This window comes from Perognathus longimembris, chromosome 19 (assembly GCF_023159225.1).
Source record: "Perognathus longimembris pacificus isolate PPM17 chromosome 19, ASM2315922v1, whole genome shotgun sequence".
Taxonomy (NCBI): domain Eukaryota; kingdom Metazoa; phylum Chordata; class Mammalia; order Rodentia; family Heteromyidae; genus Perognathus; species Perognathus longimembris.
In genome coordinates, this window is record NC_063179.1 from 226,133 (window position 1) to 248,019 (window position 21,887).

The window sequence follows — 21,887 nt, forward strand, 5'->3', positions numbered from 1 at the left end:
GAGAACTCAACACGATCTGTCAACCTCACTACTATAGTTCTGCCATTCGAAGGAGATGAAGTCGGTGCTCTGCACCTATAGTTGCTGCAGCACTATTCATAACAGGCGACCAGGGAACCACCTTCCTGTTCCTTAACTGATGAAGGGGTTTAAAAATGTTGCCCTTGTAAACAATGGAATACTATTCAGCCATAAAAAGAAGGAAATCCTGTCTTTTTAACAGCACAGTTGGGACTATAACGCATGCTTAGTGAAACAAACCAGACCAAAATAAAATCACTATGTGATCTCATCTCTATGTAGAATCTGAAAAATGGGACTCATGAAAGTGGAAAATAAGATGGTGGCAACCAGGAGCTAGAGATGGAGGGGACACAAGGAAGGAAAACCTAACGTGCTGCAAGATTCCGGACCCTTGAGGACACTAGGCCAAGTGGCATAAGCCCTTTTATGCTGTGTGGCTCCACGAACAGGTTCAGGGAGGAGTCAGACTAATAGAGGCAGAGGATGAATGGACGTTCCTCTGGGAAGGGTGTCGAGCCGTCTTGGTGTCGAATGGAAAAGGAGCCCAAGTTGAGGAGGTGAAGGGTTCTGAAGACCATGGTGAGGGTTGCACAGCGCTCTGAGGGTGCTTAATGCCACTGACCTGGGCACTCAAAATGAGAAAGGCTGTATCTTTGGTATTTTATCACAACTTTAAAAATTTATTAAAAATTAAGAAGTCAGCTGTTACTCTGTCTTGGTGCAATGAGTGGCACAGGGCAGCCTCGATCACAAGCGCTTAACTAAGGTACACTAGAAAAAACCCTCCAGGAACAAGTTCTCCAATCTGGAGAAGGTTGGATGGGAAAGCCTTACATTTTTAGGTAAAATGTCTCCAAAGTAGTGTTGGAAATAGTGAGAATTATTTTCAGAGTGAGTCATGGCTTTGGATGCCTGGCAGGGGAAGGTGGGGAGGGCAGGCTCCCCACACTATTCCGCCTTGTCAGGAAGAGAGCCGTTTCCTTTCTGTGGGTCAGCACAGGTGAGGCTTGGCCTTTTGTTTAACGGTATCAACAAACGAACGGTGAATGTCCCACAGTCCCCTCGGGCAGAGCCTCTTGGAGGTATGGAGCGTGAGTACAGACTTGCAGATGGCCTCGGGGAGGTGCTAGGTCCTCACTGGACTCTCATTCCTTGCCCACCAGCTGGACCATGCAGGAATTAATGTGCTTGAGCACCCATCTGGTGGGTTCCTCTAAAGTTCTCTGGTGGATACAAAGGTTCAACAGGACACAATTCACCTTTAAAAACCTGGAGGGGAGTTGAGGAGGAGGGAAGGTGGAAGAAAAATGAGGGAGGAGGTAACAAGTTTGACAAGAAATATACTCACTACCTTACGTAAGTAACTGTAACCCCTCTGTACATCACCTTGACAATATTTTTTTTAAGCAATGGGGGGAGGGGGAAAGCTGGACAATGGTGGCAGGCTGTGTCAGGAGGAGTCCATGTCCTGATCCCAGACTGGGTGAAGAGCCAGCTGTTATTGTTCTGCACACCACACAGTGCTCCCCTCTTTGTGTTCTGGGGCAGCTACCAGAGGTTCTTCACCAGAGATGCAGGTGCTACAAGATAGTTTGATTTCTCAGACTCCACAAAGTTCAGATTCCACTGTGGGTCATCACCTTGGAGTATTCATCTCCATGACATCTGTGGAAGTTACTTCAGGAGCAGATAGGAAACGGGTGGCAGGTCTTTCCAAGGTCAGGCAGAACAAGATCACTGGACAACTTTTGGAATTTCTAGTTTGCATCTGAATCAGCAGTGCATCCTACCCTCCTGAAACACCTGGTTCCTAAATACTTATTTTTTCCGCAGTAACAATATTATTTCTGTTTTTATTTTTATTTTGTGCTAGTCCTGGGGCTTGAACTCAGTGCTGAGTGCTGTCTTAGAGTGTTTTTTTTTTTTTTTTTTGCTCAAGGAATTTTTTTTGGCCAGTCCTGGGCCTTGGACTCAGGGCCTAAGCACTGTCCCTGGCTTCTTCCCGCTCAAGGCTAGCACTTGGCCACTTGAGCCACAGCGCCGCTTCTGGCCGTTTTCTTTATATGTGGTGCTGGGGAATCGAACCTAGGGCCTCGCGTATCCGAGGCAGGCACTCTTGCCACTAGGCTATATCCCCAGCCCCAAGGATATCACTCTTAACACTTGAGCCACAGCGCCACTTTTACCTTTTTTGGTGATTACTTGGATTAGAGTTCACAGACTTTCCTACCCCAGCTAGCTTTGAACCATAATCTATCTCCTGAGTAGCTAGGATTACAGGCCTGAGCCACCAGCACCCCAGCCTATTTTTAGTTCTTAAACATTTTATTAGCATTTATTGCCTGTATAAGATGAGTTTCCCTTCCGTATGAAACTGTAACCCCTCTGTACATCACTTCAACAATAAAGAAATGAAAAAAAAGATGAGTTTCATTATGGTATTGTATACACGCATCCAGTTTACACTGACCAAATTCACCCTTTACATCATTCTCCCTCACACTCCCCTCCACTGGCATGCATGCCCTATTTCTTCTTCTTACTGGAGCCATCTCAAGGGTCTCCCCATTAAGTAAGTGGCTGCATTAATAGTAACATGCTTACACCATTAGCATCATAATAACTTCAATAATTTCTATTTTCTTGGGCATTTATATTAGGAATGAGTTTCATTTTATTTTATTTTTTTGTCTTTTTTTTTTTTTGGCCAGTCCTGGGCCTTGGACTCAGGGCCTAAGCACTGTCCCTGGCTTCTTCCTGCTCAAGGCTAGCACTCTGCCACTTGAGCCACAGCGCCGCTTCTGGCCGTTTTCTGTATATGTGGTGCTGGGGAATCGAACCTAGGGCCTCGGGTATACCGAGGCAGGCACTCTTGCCACTAGGCTATATCCCCAGCCCCGAGTTTCATTTTATTGATCCAATACTGAAACAACCTTGCATTTCTGGAATAAAGATGTAAAGAGGAATCTTTGTTAATATTTTGTTTAGCACCTTTACATGGATATTTTAAGCTGACTTCAAAGTTCCTTTTTATTATATCTTCCATATTAAAGTTAAGTGCCAATGCTGTGCTTTAAAAAAAAGATTGAAAATCTTTTCACATTGTTTTACGATATGGGCCAATTCATAAGCATTAATATTATCTGACCATTGAAAAATTGAACTCTGTTTTAAAACCATTGGGCCTAATACATATTAGGATTTGTGGTTTCTGGAAAACCTCTATTCCTTCTACAGAAATTGATCTGTTGCTTTTTCTTTGTGTCAGTCCTGGGGCTTGAACTCAGAGCCTAGGCACTATCCCAGAGCTTTTCTGCTTAAGGTTAGTACTCTACCACTTTGAACCACAGCTCCACTTCTAGCTTTTTGGAAATTAATTGAAGATAAGAATCTCATAAACATTCCTGCCTGGGCTGGTTTGGAGGCTCCATCCTCAGATCTCAACCCCTGAGTACCTAGAATTAAAGGTGTGAGCCACTGATGCCCAGCTCAAAAACTGATCATTTGAGCTAGGAATAGTAGTACATTCTTGTAATCCTAACACTTGAGAAGCTGAAGCAGGAGGATGATAAGTTCTAGACCAGCCTGGGCTACATGGTGAGTTTAAGGCTAGCTTAGAATATTTAACAAGACCTTGTTTGAAAAAATTAAAGGTAAATAAATTGATCTTTAGGATTTCTATTTCTAATAGGGTCATTTTGATAAACTGTATTTCTCTAAGAAGCTGTATACTTTATTTCAAATTATCAAACTTGTGTGTATAGAAGTCTTTTTTTTTTCTTTTTGCCAGTCCTGGGGCTTGAACTCAGGGTCTGAGCACTGTCCCTAGCTTCTTTCTGCTCAAGGCTTGCACTCTATCACTTGAACCACAGCACCGCTCCTGGCCTTTTCTACATATGTGGTGCTGAGGAATTGGACCCAGGGCTTCATGAATGTGAGGCAAGAACTCTACCACTAAACCATATTCCCAGCCCCTATAGAAGTCTTTCTACTTGTATGCATTGCTTTCCCTCTGAGACCCACAGGGAACTACTTTCTGATGTTTATCACTGTAGATGTTCTTGTACTTCATATTCTTCCTCTCTGGTTGCCTTAACATGTTTTGGAGAGTCATTAATATTTTCATTTGATCAATAGTTTTAATTTACATATTTTCATTGTGTAATTGTTCTGCAATTTATTTCCCCACTGTCCCCTTGATGGACATTTTCTAAATTTTGATTACTATGAACACAGCTATGACTGTCTTGCTTATATTGTGCATATACCTGTCTCACCAGGGTATTAAAAGTGAGGTTTTATTAACATAACATTTGTACATGTTTGTGAACATGTGATATTATACACATACACACAATGGGTCATGATCAAGGAAAATAATCAACATTTTCATCTCTGAAACAATTATCACTTCTCTGTTCAGTTTTAAAAGGAACTGAAGACAGATTCATAGTGGTTGAGTATTTCCTTCCCACATTTACATTTCTAAGCTATCTGGCCTTTGATTGAAACTGTGTTGGCATGTGTGAAATACCATTTTCCTGTGGTTTTAGTTTGCATTTCCTGGTGATTATTAGTGGTCACTTAAGACAAATTTTCATGTGTGTACTGGACACAACTCTTACTCTGAAAAATACAGTTTAACATTTTATTTAAAAAAATTCAATTAAAAAACTAGGTTTGGGCGTGTGTGTGTGTGTGTGTGTGTGTGTGTGTGTGTGTGTGTGTGTGCTGGTCTTGGGCCTTAAACTCTGAACCTGGGCACTGTTCCTGAGCTTTTTTTGCTTGAGGCTAAAGCTCTACCACTTGAGCAACAGCCCCACTTCTGGCTTTTTGGTGGTTAATTGGATTTTCTCACCCCAGCTGACTTCAAACCATAGTCCTCAGAGCTCAGCTTCCTGAATAGCTAGTATAACAGGGATGAGCCACCAATGCTTAGGAAAAAAACATGCATTTTATAATAATCACAGAAAGAAAAACATTTTTTAACCTTAAAGCCATAACCGCCTTGCCCTGTGGCTTGCTGGTATGGAATGGACCCTTTATGAAAAAGTAATGCAAGTTAGAAGTGGGTGCTTGTGGAGACTGCAAATATGGATGACACAGGAGGAATAATGGAAGTTTACACAAAGCATCACTTACCTTTTTTTTCATTTTAGGTAAGCCACCTTAATTTTCTTGTGTTTTTTTTTCTAGTCTCTCCATGGCTTTGCACTAGTGGTAAGTGCAGAAGGGATGATCTTCTATGCTTCAGCAACGATCGTGGACTATCTGGGCTTCCACCAGGTAAATGGAGCAAGAAAGCCTTTCCGCACATTGAGCGCTGGGTTCTGTCACCTTTATAAGCATATACCGTCGTCAAGGTTTAAGACTAACCTTGGGCTTTCCAAATCACAGAGCTTTCAATATATATTACAGGTTTTCACAGTTCAGCTGAGTCCACAGCAGGGACTGTCCAGTTTCTGTGCACACTCAGTGAACCTGAAGGCTTCTGGGTGGGTTGTGACTCTGCCTTTGACTTCGCCCACTCAGGATTCTATGAACAGTACCATCCTATGTGGCATCCTGTGTCTTAGACTGCAGATACTTAGTACCTTGAGAGATAGCTAGTCTTGCACCTAAAATAGGCCACCTTGGCACAGTCTCCTTTGGTCGTGGATGCAGGGTCAGAATCTAGAAAAGATCACTTTCCTTCCTCCATATACTCAGCACTAGGCACGTTGTGACCCAATAGTTCTGCAGATGTTGGGGTCTTCTCCTTTTAGCCCAAAGTGACACGGGCTTGATGCTAGAGGTGAGTGTGGTGCAGAGAGCTTTGACTCTCACTCAGAACTTGCTTTTATTTCCTTAGAACTCCATTATTTCCCTCCAAATGTTGTAAATATAAAAGTTTTGCCCCTATTATAAAGAAATATTTCCAAATACCATTAAACCAGGCATTGTCTCTAGCTTATGCAAACTGTTCACGGACATGTTGAAACCTTCTGTCTTATGAGCATCTTGTGCCAAGTGCCTCATGAAAAGTCCAGAGCTAGCTCCTTGCTGCCCCAGCCCAAGCAGTCCACACAGCACTCACGTCAGTGCTCCTGTGAGACTGGGGGCTTTATATGCATGTTTTATGCCTCTGATGTTTGTTTATGGAGGAAAGTACCTGTTCTCTCACAGTCACTGGACAGTGTTCCCTGAGGGTGCCAGCACATCACAGCTTGGTCTGAGCAAGTACGACTCTGAAGACATGATCAGTAGACACATACACATTTTTGCACACAAAGAGTAAACAAGCCATATGCAATGGCTAATGCCCATAAGCCTTGTTACTTGGGATGCTAAGATCAGAGGATCATAGTTCTAGGCCAGCCTGAAAGACTCCATCTCAACAGAAAAGGCTGGTTGGTGTTGTACACCTGACAACCCATCTATGACAAGGAGGGTCAGTAGGAAGCATACCAGAGCCATCTCCAGAGAAAAAGAGAGCAAGGCTCTTTTCCTGTCCCCTTCATGGTGTAGGATCAAGGTGAAAAGGAGAACCCCACGAGGAGCTCCAAATCCGCAAGCTCTACCTCAACATCTATGTTGGGGAGAGTGGAGAGAGACTGACCCGGGCAGCTAAGGTGTTGACGCAGCTCACAGGGCAGACCCCAGTGTTTTCCAAAGCTAGATACACAGTCAGATCCTTTGGTATCAAGAGAAATGAAAATATTGCTGTCCACTGCGCAGTCCATGGGGCTAAGGCAGAAGAAATCCTGGAGAAAGGTCTGAAGGTATGGAAATATGAATTAAGAAAAAAATAACTTCTCAGATACTGGAAATGTTGGTTTGGGGATCCAGGAACACATCAATCTGGGCATTAAATATGACCGAAGCATTGGTATCCACGGCCTGGACTTCTGTGTGGTGCTGGGTAGACCAGGTTTCAGCATCATAGACAAGAAGCACGGGACAGGCTGCATGGGGGACAAACACAATCAGCAAAGAGGAGGCCATGCACTGGTTCCAGCAGAAGTGTAATGGTATCATCCCACCTAGCCAGCCTGGCAGTGCCACATAGTGAGACACCACAAAGATGAGAAATCTCTGTCACTCTCAGGCTGGTCTCACAGATGCCAAGAGGGAAGACAGGTCCCCCAAATCTCGATACCCCTTTGGAGTACAGTTCAACCAGAGGAGAAGGGCATGGATCACAATTCTGAGGGTTCTGATGTCTGGCTTAGAGAGCTCAGCCTCTGGCTAACACAGCAGCCAAGACTGGCCTCGTCTCTGCCTCTTCTCTAGGCTCTACCACTTTTTCCTCTAGCCCGAGTGTGCCAGCTGTGGATTTGCCCACAGTCCTGTGCCACCTCCCTAGAAATGCATCGGTTTGAGACCTGTGGTCCAATGGAGTTTAGCCACAAAATCACAGGCAATTGTGAGGATTCAGAGCAATAGCAGTAGATCTCACTCACTCTAGATGAGTTCATGAGTTCCATTCTCAGCGGGCAACCTTTTCTAAGGTTTTGATTCCTAAAGGACTCCCTCCACCTTTAGAAGAATCATCTTGTTATTATAATGATCACTTTGGAAGTGGTTTTCCCTAGAGATAAGCCCATTCTTAGAGTCTAGCCACAGTGAAGCCTGGCTGAGTGTTGGCTACCCAACATAATTCAAGTGCAGACCACAAACCACATTTCATTATGAGAAAGTGAAGGGCAGTGGACCCCTGAGCTGGGCCTTTCTGGTTTATCAGTGTACTCTTAGAATGTTTTTACCAGACACAACACAGTTGAAGGCCTCTGAGTCAGTCTACATAACCCAAAGTTTCAGCTGCCCCAAGATGGCAGCCTCCCAAACCAGGACCTCAGTGCCCACAAAGATAGCTTCCAGCTCTTCCGAGGAAGTGGACAGTCAGAGGACCAGAGAGGTCCATGAATTGGTGGGTCCTCAAAGCATCTGGGACTGGCCAGGTCAAGGTGTGTGGCACCACTGAGTCTTGAGATACACAGTGGTAGGAAGCCAAGAATTCAAGAGCCCTAGTGGACTTAGGAAGTGTTTCACGACTCAGACATCCTCCCCTCTGAGCCCTGCTCAGCTCTAGGGTAGGGGTGAGGGCACTGCAAGTGTGCACCTGGCCTTGAGATGGAAACTACAGGGAGCCACATAGCCCATGCAATCATGAAGGCTTTAAGGCCAACAAAGAGCCTACCTTTCCTGTGGGGCTATCTCTTCATAATGTGACTTCCAGACTCAGAGGTTCCATAGTTCTTATCAGAACAAGCATACAATTTGGGGCTAAGGCTAAAAGAACTGTGTTTCGATATTTTAGACAGATGTGATGCATCAAAACATTTATGACTATATCCATGTGGAAGACCGCCAGGACTTCTGCCGGCAACTTCACTGGGCCATGGATCCTCCGCAGGCCCCGTGTGCGCAGCCCCAGTGCTCTGAGACAGGTGGACTAGCCCTGGCTTTGCTGCACGCTTCTCTGCATCTCAGGCATTCCTGTCTGGATTTCACTTTTCCTGCATGTTTCCTCCCCCAGCCTCCTGCCCCCCCGCCCCCCAACCCCCGGGTTGGCCCATCATGGCTCTGCCTTGTGGCTCTGGAGGGCCTTCATTCTCTGGTTGATTCATGGCACTTTGCCTTCCCTCACTATGACAGATACTCTAGATACTCAGTGTGTAAAGTTTAGAAAAGGTTTATCGTGGTGCCCAGGTTTGGAGGTTTTGGTCCAGGATGTCAGGGTTGACCCCCTGCTTCCAATGGGAAACAGAACATCATGGCCAAGTGCCTGGTGGAGAAAACTTCTTGCCTCACAGCCAGGATGCAAAAGAGAGGAAGGGAAGTGTGTTGGGGTCATACTATCCCCTTAAGGGTACACCTCCAATGAGCTAAGACCTCCCACGGGGACCCACTTCTCAAAATCTCCTCTGCCTCCCAGTACCCCTGGGATGGGGCTGGAGCCAGCAGTGCATGGCCTGTGGGTGAGATTGAAGACCCAGCCTACATGGGGGCCCTGCCATGCACGAGGCCTCCAGTTCTCACCACCTCGCAAGAGCATGTGTCTGTCATTTCAGAAGCTCCCCCAAGGCTCACATCTGCCAGGAAGTTTCTTTGGCCCAATTTAAATTAATCTAAAAATCCTTCCTAAGTGTTGTCTCTTTGGGTTCATTGTCCTTTGTGCATAAGGAACCATGTAAATAGCTCCCTCTTAAACTCATTGTCTTTGACCACAAGTATGAGCTGGAGAACGATCATCAGGTACCTCATCAGGTAGCAGGGGGCATGGAGGAGATCGGTGCATCCAGGTTCAGAGATGGCATTGACCCAGACTGTGCAGACAGCGCTTCTTCCTATGGCGTGTACCAAGGCTGTGCAGAGAGCCCTTCCCATCATGTTTACCTGGGCCGTTTGGAGAGCACTTCCCTAGTTATTTCACACAGATCCACAGAAACTTTCATTCAGAGAAAAGTCCTACCCAACCCCATGCAACAAGTGCCTACATGCCATGCCAACAAGCTAAACAATGGATCCATATTTGTACATTCATCAGTACTAAAAACAATGCTTTTAAGGGGCAGAGAGAATGGTGAGCCATCAGGTAAGCGAGGAGCTCAGAGATGCATGCTGTGACAGCTGCGGTGCTGGTTCCACACGTCCTAGCTAGTCACCATGTACGCCTCCTATGCTTACGCCTCCCCCGTGGTCACCATCCCCCAGCCTCACTGCCAGGACCCATGCTGTCTTGGCAGATAACATCATGCTGGAAAAGCTGCTCAGGACCCAGGAAGGCACCTCAGGCTTGCTGCCGGAGTACTCTGCCTTCCTGACCCGTTGCTTTGTCTGTCGTGTGCGCTGCTTGCTGGACAGCACCTCTGGCTTTCTGGTGAGTTGTCAACCCCCTAGGCCGCTCACCAGGCCTCAGCAGCTGCTCCAGGACACCTGAAGCACCTCCCCTGTGTGAAAGGGGAGAATGGCCCACGCTGGGTGGTGGAGGCTGAGCCCTGGGGAGAGGGGAGGCTGAGCCCTGGGGAGAGGGGAGGCTGAGCCCTGGGGAGAGGGGAGGCTGAGCCCTGGGGAGAGGGGAGGCTGAGCCCTGGGGAGAGGAGGCTGAGCCCTGGGGAGAGGGGAGGCTGAGCCCTGGGTGGTGGAGGCTGAGCGCTGGGGAGAGGGAAGGCTGAGCCCTGGGTGGAGAGGGCTGAGCCCTGGGGAGAAGGTAAACAGCTCTGGGTGGGGGACGCTGAGGTCTGTGTCAAGGCTCAGGCACACAAGCTAGCAGCACTGGGACTTGAAAACTTGGGAAAACTTTCACAGATCAGAGAAATGAGAAGAGAAAAAAATTGAACTCAACAAGTGTTTAATTCAAGTTTAGTTGTAACTTAATTTACAAATGTGTCCCGCCGCATTCAGAACATCCCAGGCCAGAAGAGGGGCAGAGGAACCCCTCCCACCGAGGCTGACCCTGGTAGAGCCCGCATTCCTGTGTGGGCTCTTAAATTCAGCCTCCTTGCTCACAATCAGCCCTTGGGTTTCCACTTTTCCTACTGGAGCATTTCCTTTTCCCATTCTGCACTGAAAGGGAAGGAACATTGCAGAGCCACAACCCGCAGACCCAGCCCACCTTGCCGATCCTAAGACCCCTGCCTCTCCAGGGGCTAAGCCTCAGAGTCCCAGACTCTCAGGGTTACCTTACCAACCTGCTGTGAACTTACGGCCATGAGCTGCCATGCCCACTTTATGTTGTCCCTGCCACCCCTACCTGATCTGAGGACCCCGTTCCTATCCTCCTCCTGGACTGAGTGTCCTGGGGGCTCCCATCTCCTCCACTGTATCAGGAGCTCTGGGATCACCTCTCCCCCCCTAGGGATTGCTAGCCCCTTGTGTTAATCATAGGCCCTAAAGGTCCTGTCTTCCACATGTGGACCATGGGCTCTGGGACCCCCAGAGATTAAGCCCTGGTGTCTGCAGCGCTCCCAGGAAGCATTTCCAAAGCCAGGCTGATGACTGCCAGGGGCCCCAGTGAGACCTGGTGGAAGAGTCCTGGAGAAGCTGGAAGTCTGAGGTCTGCAGAAGGCCCAGCCTTGCCTCCTTGTCTGCTCACAGTTTATGGAGATTCCCCGAGTTATCTGGGCCTCATCCAGCTTGAGCTGCTTTCCACACTAGCCTGGGGGGCGGACAGGGGGTAGTGGAAGTGGGAAGTCATTCAACACCCTGAGCTGTCACCCTGAGCTTCCAGGGTAGAGGTCGCCTCTCATGTTCCTAACTCAGGACCGTCTCTTCTGAGCATCTCTTTAGATAACTCAGGGGGAGAGGCATCCTTACCAGCCCATGGGCCTTGAGGTCACATTTTCATTAGCTTTCCTTTGCTCATTGGTTTTGTTTTTGCAGTAACAGATGCCTTAAGGATAAAAGCATTATGTTTATATAATACAAGGCAGCCCTTCAGGAAAGCAGACAGAATGTCCCTCCCCTCACCACCTAAGGCCTCCTCTGGGCATCTTTGCCTTTGTCATAAGCCCTTCCTGAAACAGTTCCTGGGCCCCTCTGATGCCACACCTGAAGCTGTCCTTGCCTGGCCCCTGACTAGCCCCTCCAAACTGGATGCCCACATCACCCGCCTCAAGGGGCAGCCACTGAGTGTGGAGAGGACAGTTTGTGGTGGTACTTTGTTAGGCCATCTAGCAGAAGGGTGGTGGCTGATTCATACTCTGAATTTTATTCTGTCAATCATTTCCCTCATTAAAAATCCACATCTGGATGGGATATGTGACTCAAAAGATACAGTGCTAGGTCTGAGCCAAAAACCAGAGTGACAGGAAGAGGCCTCAAGTTCAAGCACAAAAAAAGGCCCAAGAACAGCTCCCACAAAATCAAAGAAAGTCCACATCTCTATCTTTCATCACAAAAACAGGGCCATCAACCCCTAACAAGTGTAGTTTAGCTGAAATAATTATTTGCATCTTGAGGCAGGAGGGAACAGAAAGAGGCTATTGGAGAGAAAATGGTCCCTGCCAGCCAGCTCTGGGAGGCCAGGAACCCAGCCGCCCTGTCAGGGGGGCTCTGCATGGTCCTGCAGCTCACCTCACCTTCAGGATCACATGCAAGAGACCACTTTGCCCACTTTGCCCACCCCCCTCCATCTTCTGTCTCTATGGACAGTGTTGTTCATGTTTTATTTAGGGCCTAGATTCTAGGCAACCAGCTAGAAATAAAGGCTCTTATTTTTTATAACATTTTATTCCAAATTTTATGGACATTGAAATTTACTACTTATTGGTTGGTAAGGAATGTTCATAATTGGAGGGATTTTACTGTGTAATGGAGAAGAGATTGAAATATAATTTAGAATGGAACTGTGAAACAAATACTCAAGAGAGGGTGCAGCTTGAAGCTAAGGTTCTGGAAAGGCCTGTTAGGAACGATCAAGTATCTGGTCAGTGTTACCCCACACCAAATGACAAGGATTGGCAGGCCAACAAGTCACAGTGATCTGAGTGACTCCATAGGGTTGTCTTGCCATTAACTCACAGTCTGGACACATACTACCCCAGGCCAGTTAAGTACAGTGTAGCAATTCTGAGATCTGGTTGAAGTTATGTCTATAACTTGAGATGAGCCATGGCAGAAATAGTCACATCAAAGAAACTGGCAAACACTACAGATCTGGAGTTGCTTTCTCCAGGGAGATGGATATTAACTATTTCCTAGTACACCATTGCTTTGAAGCTCTGCACCAAGCGTGTGCCTGGAACTCAGTAGGTGTTTACAAATGTTTGTTTGTTCAGTAAACCCATGGGTGGAGGGAGGGAAAAAAGGCTCTTGGAAGGGTAGAGGAAGTATGGGTTCTCATGGTGAGCCCCTCTTCCACTTGGAGACTTGGAACTAACTCAGTTACTCATCAACTTTCTCTTTCTAAAGATGTCTTTTATTACAAATTTGTAAGATATCTGCTGGCTTTTTAACTCCCACTATACACGCTAGGTGAATAAAATCAAGTTGTCTCTAAGTCTTATTATTATGAAAGTGACAATTTGGGAATTGTGCATTTAAAAGAACTCTGAAACTGCCCTGAGAGATCATCTCTAGCCAGATGATGGCTGATGGCTCAGGCATGGGTCAGTAAAGGTTCATGTCCACCTGAGTTGGTGCGTGCATGGGCGTGGGCGTGCGCACACGCACGCGCACACACACACACACACACACACACACACACACACACAGATATATCGGCCATGAAAGCTAGCAATGTCTACAAAGGAACCTGGCAAAACAAGTCCCCCGATGTTGGCGCAGGCTTGGGGTGAGCACTGTGCATTGGCCACCTGCACACATGTGATGCTGCTCAGAGCACTATCTGCCTTTCTGCCTTCAAAACACCAGACCATGCAGTTCCAAGGGAAGCTGAAGCTCTTGTTTGGACAGAAGAAGAAGGGGCCATCGGGTGCGGTGCTGCCCCCTCCACTCTCGCTCTTCTGCACAGTGGTGCCGGTCATCTCACCCTCCGCAGCAGAGATGAAAATGAGCAGCACATTCTTGAGGGCAAGGCACGGGTCAGACATGGACCCAAGGTAAGAAGGTCGCTGCTACATGGTGACTGCCTGTGCACGTCACCCTGCGCCTGTGCACTTTGTGTTTGCTGTTTCTTTTTTGCTTGCTTCTAGCACATAATAAATACCAAGACTGGCATGTAGTCGGTGACAACTGATAGGAAAAAGTGCTTTCAAACATCTGTCTGAAGACTGTGTTTTTTTTGGCCAGTCCTGGGCCTTGGACTCAGGGCCTGAGCACTGTCCCTGGCTTCTTCCCGCTCAAGGCTAGCACTCTGCCACTTGAGCCACAGCGCCACTTCTGGCCGTTTTCTGTATATGTGGTGCTGGGGAATCGAACCTAGGGCCTCGTGTATCCGAGGCAGGCACTCTTGCCACTAGGCTATATCCCCAGCCCAGACTGTGTGGTTTTAATGGGTCTGAGCTGCCCTGTTACAGAGCTAGGCTCCCAGGGAGCAAACCTCTGGCAGATTAGGGGTAAAGCCTCTGTCTCTGCCTGGGGCAGTACCTCATCCACCCCAGCGCTCATTCCCGCTGGGCTCCATGTGCATACCTCCACGGGGAGGCCCCTCCTCCAGAGGCCCACCCCAGGTCAGGTCACGGCTGTGTTGGCCCTTCTTCCCACATGACCTTCTTGCCAGACTTTCCCAGCATTGCAGAAATACAAAACACTTGGTGTTACTTGGGGGAAGAATGGGTCTTGTCTATGATGCATGAATGGGTTTCCTGGGAACATATAGACAATTTTCCCAGTAGGTAGAGAGACTGCTGTGATATGGCAGGGTGGAAGGGTGGGGATGGCAGTCATAAGGGGGCTCTGACTTCCAGCTTTCCTCATGGGTTGTGGATGGCCCCCTTTCCCCATTTGCTACTCAAACAGTGTCATCAAAGAACCCCACGTCCTCGGAGACCATCCATGGGGCAGAACTATACTGCAGGCACCAACGACCCAACTCAGCCCACAGGCATGGCTTCATGAGCCAGAGCAGTGTGGCTTGGAACAAATAGAGTGGGAATTGGCTCCATTGCCCATTGACTTAAAATCCAACTAGCAGCATTTCCTGGCCATGACCCTGACCTGCAAGCCATGGCCCTAACAACGCCATGCAGGTTTCTTCCAGCAGCAGCTCAAGCAACAACTCCTGTCCAGCCTTTGGTCACAGGCAGAGTGTCCCAAAATCTCCCAATGCAAACCCTTTGAAGTGTCGACCTCTCCCACCCCCTGTGCCTCCTGAGAGACAGCTATACAGTACGTGAGAGTTCAGGAGATACCTTAGGAGCATTTCTGCCTACTGAACTTTCCACCTCTACAAAGGATGATATGCGAAGATACCTCCTGGGTGGGTGCCACCGAGTGTTCCTGTGGCATGAATTCTGCCCACCCTGTGCCTGCCTCCACATACCGGTGCTTGGCTTCCACACACATGCTGTGCGTGCCTCCACATACCTTCCTGTGCCTGCCTCCAGCCTCCACATACCTGCGCATGCCTTTACATACCGGGCTGTAGCTTTTTCTATGGATCCTCTCACCTCCCAAGCTCAAGGCCAGTGCCCTGGAGCTACTGCTGTCCTCTGTGGGTGTGATTCAACCTGCCAAAGACACTGAAAATCACCTGTGACCTTTCTAGTAGTGGGCACTCACAAGGGTCTGTCTGGCACTTTGATTTCCTGTGTTCACTATCCTCCCCTCTATGTTAGGGTTCTCCAACCTTATTCCTACAACTGAAACTGTGCCTTCACAGACACAGAGCAGACAGAGGCAGCTCCCAGGGGTCATGAGTGGGCCTGAGGCAGTGTAGTAGGTCCCCACATAAACTGCAGGCTGATGATAATAGATTTCTGGAAGGTTCCAAATTAAATATGATACACCTTCTTGTGTTTTTAAGATATGGTATATAAATACGAGTGAGGGAAAAAAAACTCCTCAGGGAAAAGGCACAAAGATAAGCTGTGGTCTGTGCCAGAGCTAGCAACAGGGGTGGACTCCACCATGCAGGGCTCAGGGTCTGGGTTTGAGACCCTCACAGGTCAAAAGTTTTCTATGTTTTTAAGCAGATTTAACTTTTTTCCTTGTTGTGGTACTGGGATTTGAACTCAGGGCTGGCACTCTACCATTTATGCCATGTTTCGTACACCTTTCTGCCCAAGCTGGCTCTGAACTATGATATACGGGTCTCAGCCTCCTGAGTAGTTAAGAATACAGGTGTGATCCACTGTTTCCCGGTGCGATTTAGCTTTTTTTTTTCTTTTTTTTTTCTTTTTTAGTCAGGGACTTGTAGGAGCTTTATCTTTCCCCAAAGTTTACCGAGTTCTGAAGTGAAGCTAAGGGGTCCTGAGGCTGGAGAACACCCTCCCATGCCCCCTGGTGCTCAAGGTGAGAAGTGCAGAGAGATTTTGGTGCAGTCCCACCCATCCCTCTGCCAAGATGGAGGCCAACTGGGGGCTAAGCAGTTGCTGTCTCTCCCACTGGAGGTGGAGGCCTACACAGGCTTGCAAGGACAGCAGTCAAATATGCATCCATCGTACTACACAGATCAGCAAGATTGAAGAGCGGCTGGAGGTGCGGCTCAGTTGGTGGAGCACTAGCCAACAAGTGAAAGTGTCAGGGACTGAGCTAATGTCCCAGCTGCAGACAGAAGGGAGAAGATGCCCATGTGGAGGACAGGTTCCCACCGTCTAGGTATCTAGGAACCCATGTGGCTCTGAGCTGAACCCAGAGTCAGCTACCCACATGCATTTTATGGCCCGTTCACTCCACGTGTGGAGGGCCAGGTCCAATGGGGACCAGCTCGGAGCAGCTAAGGTCATTGTTGATTTCCTGGTGAAGACTGCATGCGAGGCCTTGATGCTTCAGGATCTGCCTGATGAAAGCCCATGGATGCTTTTGCCTACTTGCTAAAACTTATTTACAACCTCAGAAGCATCAGTCATTGGCAATTCTGTCAAGATATACTTGCATTATATTTATATTTTCTGTTCTTCATAGGTCAAAGGCCACCACAAGTCTGTATGAGTTAGAACTTCACAGAAAATCTGGCTACTTTGCAGGTACCACTATAATTTCTCTGTCTCATCTTTCTAAATGGGCAAAAGATCTTTGTCTCCAGAGAACCCTGCCCAAGAAGCACTGAATAGTCCCTGGCACTGCCACTGGTTAGTGGCCAGCCTCTGTGGTCTGGTACTGATCTCAGGAACTGGACAGCCTTCCTGCAAAAACAAAGTTGCCTCTCAGCCCCGTTGTGGTAACTCTCCACTATCTAAACCCTCACAGGGAGGAGCAATGAAGAAAACAGCATTCCTGAATTTAGAGCACAAATGGACAGTAGCTGCCTGGCTCGGTCTCTAGCCAGGGCCCCATGCCTGTGCTTCAGAGGCAACTCTGACTTCATCCTGAACCCCAAGTGGGGAGCAGGGTAAGTAGTGCTGGGCTTCCAGACCTCCATCCCTTGTTAAGTCACCACAGATGCTAAAGCAAAGGCTGGGGTGTGTGGAAAAGAAAGCCTTGGACATAGTCTTGACTCCTTGAGGGAACAGCTGAGCTACTTTACTGTCTACTCTGTGTCCAGACATAATCCCTGCTTGGACAAGATTGAATGTGGTACTCTTAGGATAGATGGCTGGCTTGGAATCCCTCATGATCCTGGACACTCCCAAAGGCCACTTGCCTTTCCCTCCCCCATTGCATACTCCTCTAGTCCAGTCCAGGGGTCTTGATTGCCAGACTGGGTGCAGAGGGTCTCACTGTCTCCTAGCACATAGATGCCCATCCCAAGGTCATGCGGGATCCTGTTGGCCAGCCATAGGGCCTGGTCCTCCAGTTTATCCCCCACCCCCATGTCCATGTTAGCCCTGTTTCCCATGACATCACATCTCCTGGAGACACTTTTCTGCTGTAGGAAAGACAGTGTGTACTGCTTGCTCCCCCAAGCACCAGGAGGGGCCTGGGGAGGTAAGGAGGAACACCACCAAGTGGCTGAAATGGACAGCATGGCCTGGGCCTGCCTCGGTGCTCCCCTCGGAGTTCAGCTAACAACATGCCAAGCCACCCTCCAGTAACAGCTGAGGTCCCCTGGGGAGAGGCCTATGCCCCTGTCACTGTCTCATGGCCACCTTCTCGGCAGGGACCAGGAGGAAGAGGGTCAGGAGAGGATGCCAAGTGCATATGCAAAAGCGAAGAGGCAGAAGGAGATGCACAGAAACAATTGTCACTCAGAGACATCTGTGCCCATGAGGCCTCTGAACTGGGTGACAGAGCCGCGCAGTCCAGAGGACGGCAGCAAGCTAAGGCTTGAGCCTGGTAAGAAGAACCCATGCCCCATGTGTGCTGCACCCCACAGCTCCTGCGTGTCCTATCCAGGCACCCAGAGCATGTCCAGTGCAAGTGGCTTGGCTACCACCTTCAGCGATTCACTGGGCAGCCCCCTCAGTGCCTACTGCAGCCAGATAAACAGACCCCTGAGGGATGTCCACCAGGCCCAGGTGTACCCGTCCACCTATCATGTCCCCCACAGCACCCTGGGGACCCGGCTCCCCCCATCTGGGGTGCAGTGCTTCATGGCTGGAGGCTTCTCCATAGAGGGCACCAACTTGCCTGGCCTGCCGGTGTCCACAGGCCCTCCCTGCAGCCCCCTGTCGCTGGAAGTGCCAATCAAGATGGAAAATGATGCTGAGGCACAGGACATGGCCGGTGGCTGCCCTCCCAGCAGGGTGTGTCTGGGATCCCGGGCTGTGGCCAAGAGACACGTGGTCACTTTCTCTGCCAAGGTGCACCTGAAAACAGAGCCAGGCTACCAGCCCCAGGCCTGTACCCAGCCCCCTGAGTGCAGTGTGTTGGGGGCTCATCTCCACAAGAGGGCCACAGCTGGGCCCTGCAGGGAGCTGGCCCCACTCTACCCTGCACCCTGTTCCTGCCGGGAGCAGTGGGCTCCCCACCACCTCTGCACGCCAGGCCACAGAGAGAGCCAACATAACCCTCTGGGCTGTGATGGCAGAGCTCCTGGGGCTGGCCCTGTGGTCAAGTGTGAGCCCCTAGACTCACTGTCCTGGGCATCCCCTGGCCAGGGGGCTGTATCTGAGATGTTCCCCAAAGTGCCCCTGTGACACCTGAGCCCCTCCAGGCACTCCTCCTCCCTCAGCTGCCTCTCTCCTGGAAACCATGCTGTCCATGTGCAGGTCTACTAAGGCAGAGCCGCCTTGGTTCCTCAGGCTGGGGACACAAAGTGTCCTTTGCTGCAGCCCAGGCTCCATACACATAGCAGGGTGTAGGATTCATGGAGGTTCTTACATACAAACCCACGTCTGTCTGAATAGGACAACATTTCTCTTTGAGGAATTAAAACATCGGAGGAAGTAGCCAACAGTGTTCCAGGAGGGCCAGCCCACCGGCCAAATCATAACAGTGTCAATACCATGTCTTCTTTGCCTCCCAAAGCTGGCTGCTCTTCCGTACCTGAGTGTTGCTGTTGCTGGAGCAACTGCAGAGGGCGGCATCTAGTGGAGGAAAGGCAGAGCTCTCGGAGGAAAGGGGTGGTGAGTCCATTCACAGGCAGAATCTAGGCCAGTCAGTGGAAACTGCAGGCACCTGCTCTTGCGTCACCCAGACTTGCAGCAGGTGTCCATACCCAAGTCAGAGCTGGGCGCTGCACCTGACATGGAGGGGGCAGGGCAACAGCTTGTTTTGTCCAGCATTTTCTGCGGACCTCTGAGGATGGCTTGTGGACCTGTCTTGAACATACCACTCTGGAGAGGTTAAGCATTAAGGGAAGGAACGCAGGGAAATACAGCACATAGACAAGAGAAGAAAGAGGCAGTACAGCTTGGGAGTTGGGTGCTGGCCACAGGGCTTTCAGGAAAGGCTTCCTGCTACCAGCTCAGACAGAGTCTGAGATAGGCAGGCATACAGTGTGGTTTAGAGAATTGTAAAGACCATGTACTGTGGTTGTAGGAAAGTTAGATACCGTTGGGAAAGGGAGAGGCACAATATACCCACAAGATAACATAGCTGATGGCATGAGTGGATGTGTCCAAGGGTGCAGCTCAAACCAGCCTCTATGTCACCACAGTGCCCCCAAGTAGCAGGATCATCAGTGACATGCTCAGGGCTTGGATCTGTCCAGTCACCTGTGTGGGCAGCCATCTTCCTCAAAAGTGGATATCTGTATGACCTCTTGGGGATCCTGGAAGCGGCAGGAGCCTGTTGGACAGGACCCTTGGCTCCTTCAGCCATACTTTATCAGCAGCACATCTCTCTTCATTATTTGTGGCTTCAAGGTGCTGATGTTTAGAGCCTGGCTTAGTGTAGAAGCTGTTGGAAGATACACAGTGCCTCACCAATCTCAGGTTTGGTGGGTTTCAGGGTTTGGCTTCTGCCTGCCCTGCTGCTGCTTGTCAGGAGGACTGGCCTTCGGCTAGATGGGGCTGAGAAAGATAATCCACCAAGCCCAGGGTTCAAAGAGACCACACACAATCCCTGCGGCCTTCCCATCCCTCCCAAAGCGACCACTCACAATCCCCGTGGCCTCCCCATCCCTCCCAAAGCGACCACTCACAATCCCCGTGGCCTCTCCCTCACTCCCAAAGTGACCACTCACAATCCCTGCGGCCTCCCCATCCCTCCCAAAGCGACCACTCACAATCCCCGTGGCCTCTCCCTCACTCCCAAAGCGACCACTCACAATCCCCGTGGCCTCCCCATCCCTCCCAAAGTGACCACTCACAATCCCTGTGGCCTCTCCCTCACTCCCAAAGTGACCACACACAATCCCCATGGCCTCCCCATCCCTCCCAAAGCGACCACTCACAATCCCCGTGGCCTCCCCATCCCTCCCAAAGCGACCACTCACAATCCCCGTGGCCTCCCCATCCCTCCCAAAGCGACCACTCACAATCCCTGTGGCCTCCCCATCCCTCCCAAAGCGACCACTCACAATCCCCGTGGCCTCTCCCTCACTCCCAAAGCGACCACTCACAATCCCTGTGGCCTCCCCATCCCTCCCAAAGCGACCACTCACAATCCCCGTGGCCTCTCCCTCACTCCCAAAGCGACCATTCACAATCCCCGTGGCCTCCCCATCCCTCCCAAAGCGACCACTCACAATCCCCGTGGCCTCTCCCTCACTCCCAAAGCGACCACTCACAATCCCTGTGGCCTCCCCATCCCTCCCAAAGTGACCACTCACAATCCCCGTGGCCTCTCCCTCACTCCCAAAGTGACCACTCACAATCCCTGTGGCCTCCCCATCACTCCCAAAGCGACCACTCACAATCCCCGTGGCCTCCCCATCCCTCCCAAAGTGACCACTCACAATCCCCGTGGCCTCTCCCTCACTCCCAAAGTGACCACTCACAATCCCTGTGGCCTCCCCATCACTCCCAAAGTGACCACTCACAATCCCTGTGGCCTCTCCCTCACTCCCAAAGTGACCACACACAATCCCTGTGGCCTCCCCGTCCATTTTACCCCACAATGGCCCCCAAAGGGTGGTGCTGTTGCCACAGGCATGAGACCTACTCAGATTTCCACATCCACTGGCATCTCCCTTACCTGATGCCTGAAATCAGGATGGCAACCCAGGCCCTACAGCAACCCTTCTGCTTCTCCCCAGCATCCCCTCCTTTGCCCAATTCTGCTGAGCACAGATCCCCAGCTCTTGATATTGATACATTTAGTCTCGAGACCAGGGGTGGAGACTTTCTCCTTCCTTTCTGTTCTAAGTGACCAGCTTCTGAGCAAGAAAGCCCTGCTGGAGTTCAAACATGAAACGGAAGAACATCCTAGCCATCCTTGCACTCCCTCCCAGCAAGAGATTACTGTTCACCCTCAGTCAACCTCAGCATCTTCCTGCATTGGCAAGCAGGGGCAGAAGGCATAGACGGCAGGCAGTAGTGCACCTCTGTGGCACAGCCCCGCTGGTTGGAGCCAGGGACAAAGCCTGGAACTGAGATGATGGAAATCAGAGATGTTGCATGTCTGTTAACTGTTGCCGGAATCCTTCTGGGATGATGTAAATTCAGAGCATGTTCCCCTGTAGGGTCTTTCTACCCATCAGACCATGCTTTGTGAACCCTTAATTCCACACCTGGACATCAACTCTGCAGGCATGCTCTGGGGACACAGCACCATGTGCAGATATTCACACTGGCAGTGGTGTGCATCAAAGGCAGCAAAAATCTTCCCCAAATTTTCAGTTTTGTTGCTCAGTCACATACACCCTCTGAGAATGTGGGTATGAAGTCCCCACATACACTCCCTGAGAATATGTGTACAAAAGCAGCAGTGGAACTTGAAATGTGCACAGTGGTCACTTCTGCTTCAGGGTTTCATTATCAGTACTAACTGGA

The 21,887-nt window shown here is 49.6% G+C and overlaps 1 protein-coding gene and 1 pseudogene across 1 annotated transcript in view; both read left to right on the forward strand.

Moving 5' to 3' along the window:
- Ahrr (aryl hydrocarbon receptor repressor) overlaps positions 1-18,647 on the forward strand; it is a 53,314-nt gene extending 34,667 nt beyond the window's left edge. The window contains exons 4-10 of the mRNA XM_048368580.1: positions 5,221-5,310; positions 8,324-8,453; positions 9,753-9,886; positions 13,381-13,568; positions 16,534-16,595; positions 16,819-16,960; positions 17,669-18,647. Of these exons, the coding sequence (XP_048224537.1) occupies positions 5,221-5,310; positions 8,324-8,453; positions 9,753-9,886; positions 13,381-13,568; positions 16,534-16,595; positions 16,819-16,960; positions 17,669-18,647 (1,725 nt within the window). The remainder of the gene's footprint in view (positions 1-5,220; positions 5,311-8,323; positions 8,454-9,752; positions 9,887-13,380; positions 13,569-16,533; positions 16,596-16,818; positions 16,961-17,668) is intronic.
- On the forward strand, positions 6,523-7,072 carry LOC125367717 (annotated as a pseudogene).
- Positions 18,648-21,887: the final 3,240 nt, after the last annotated feature.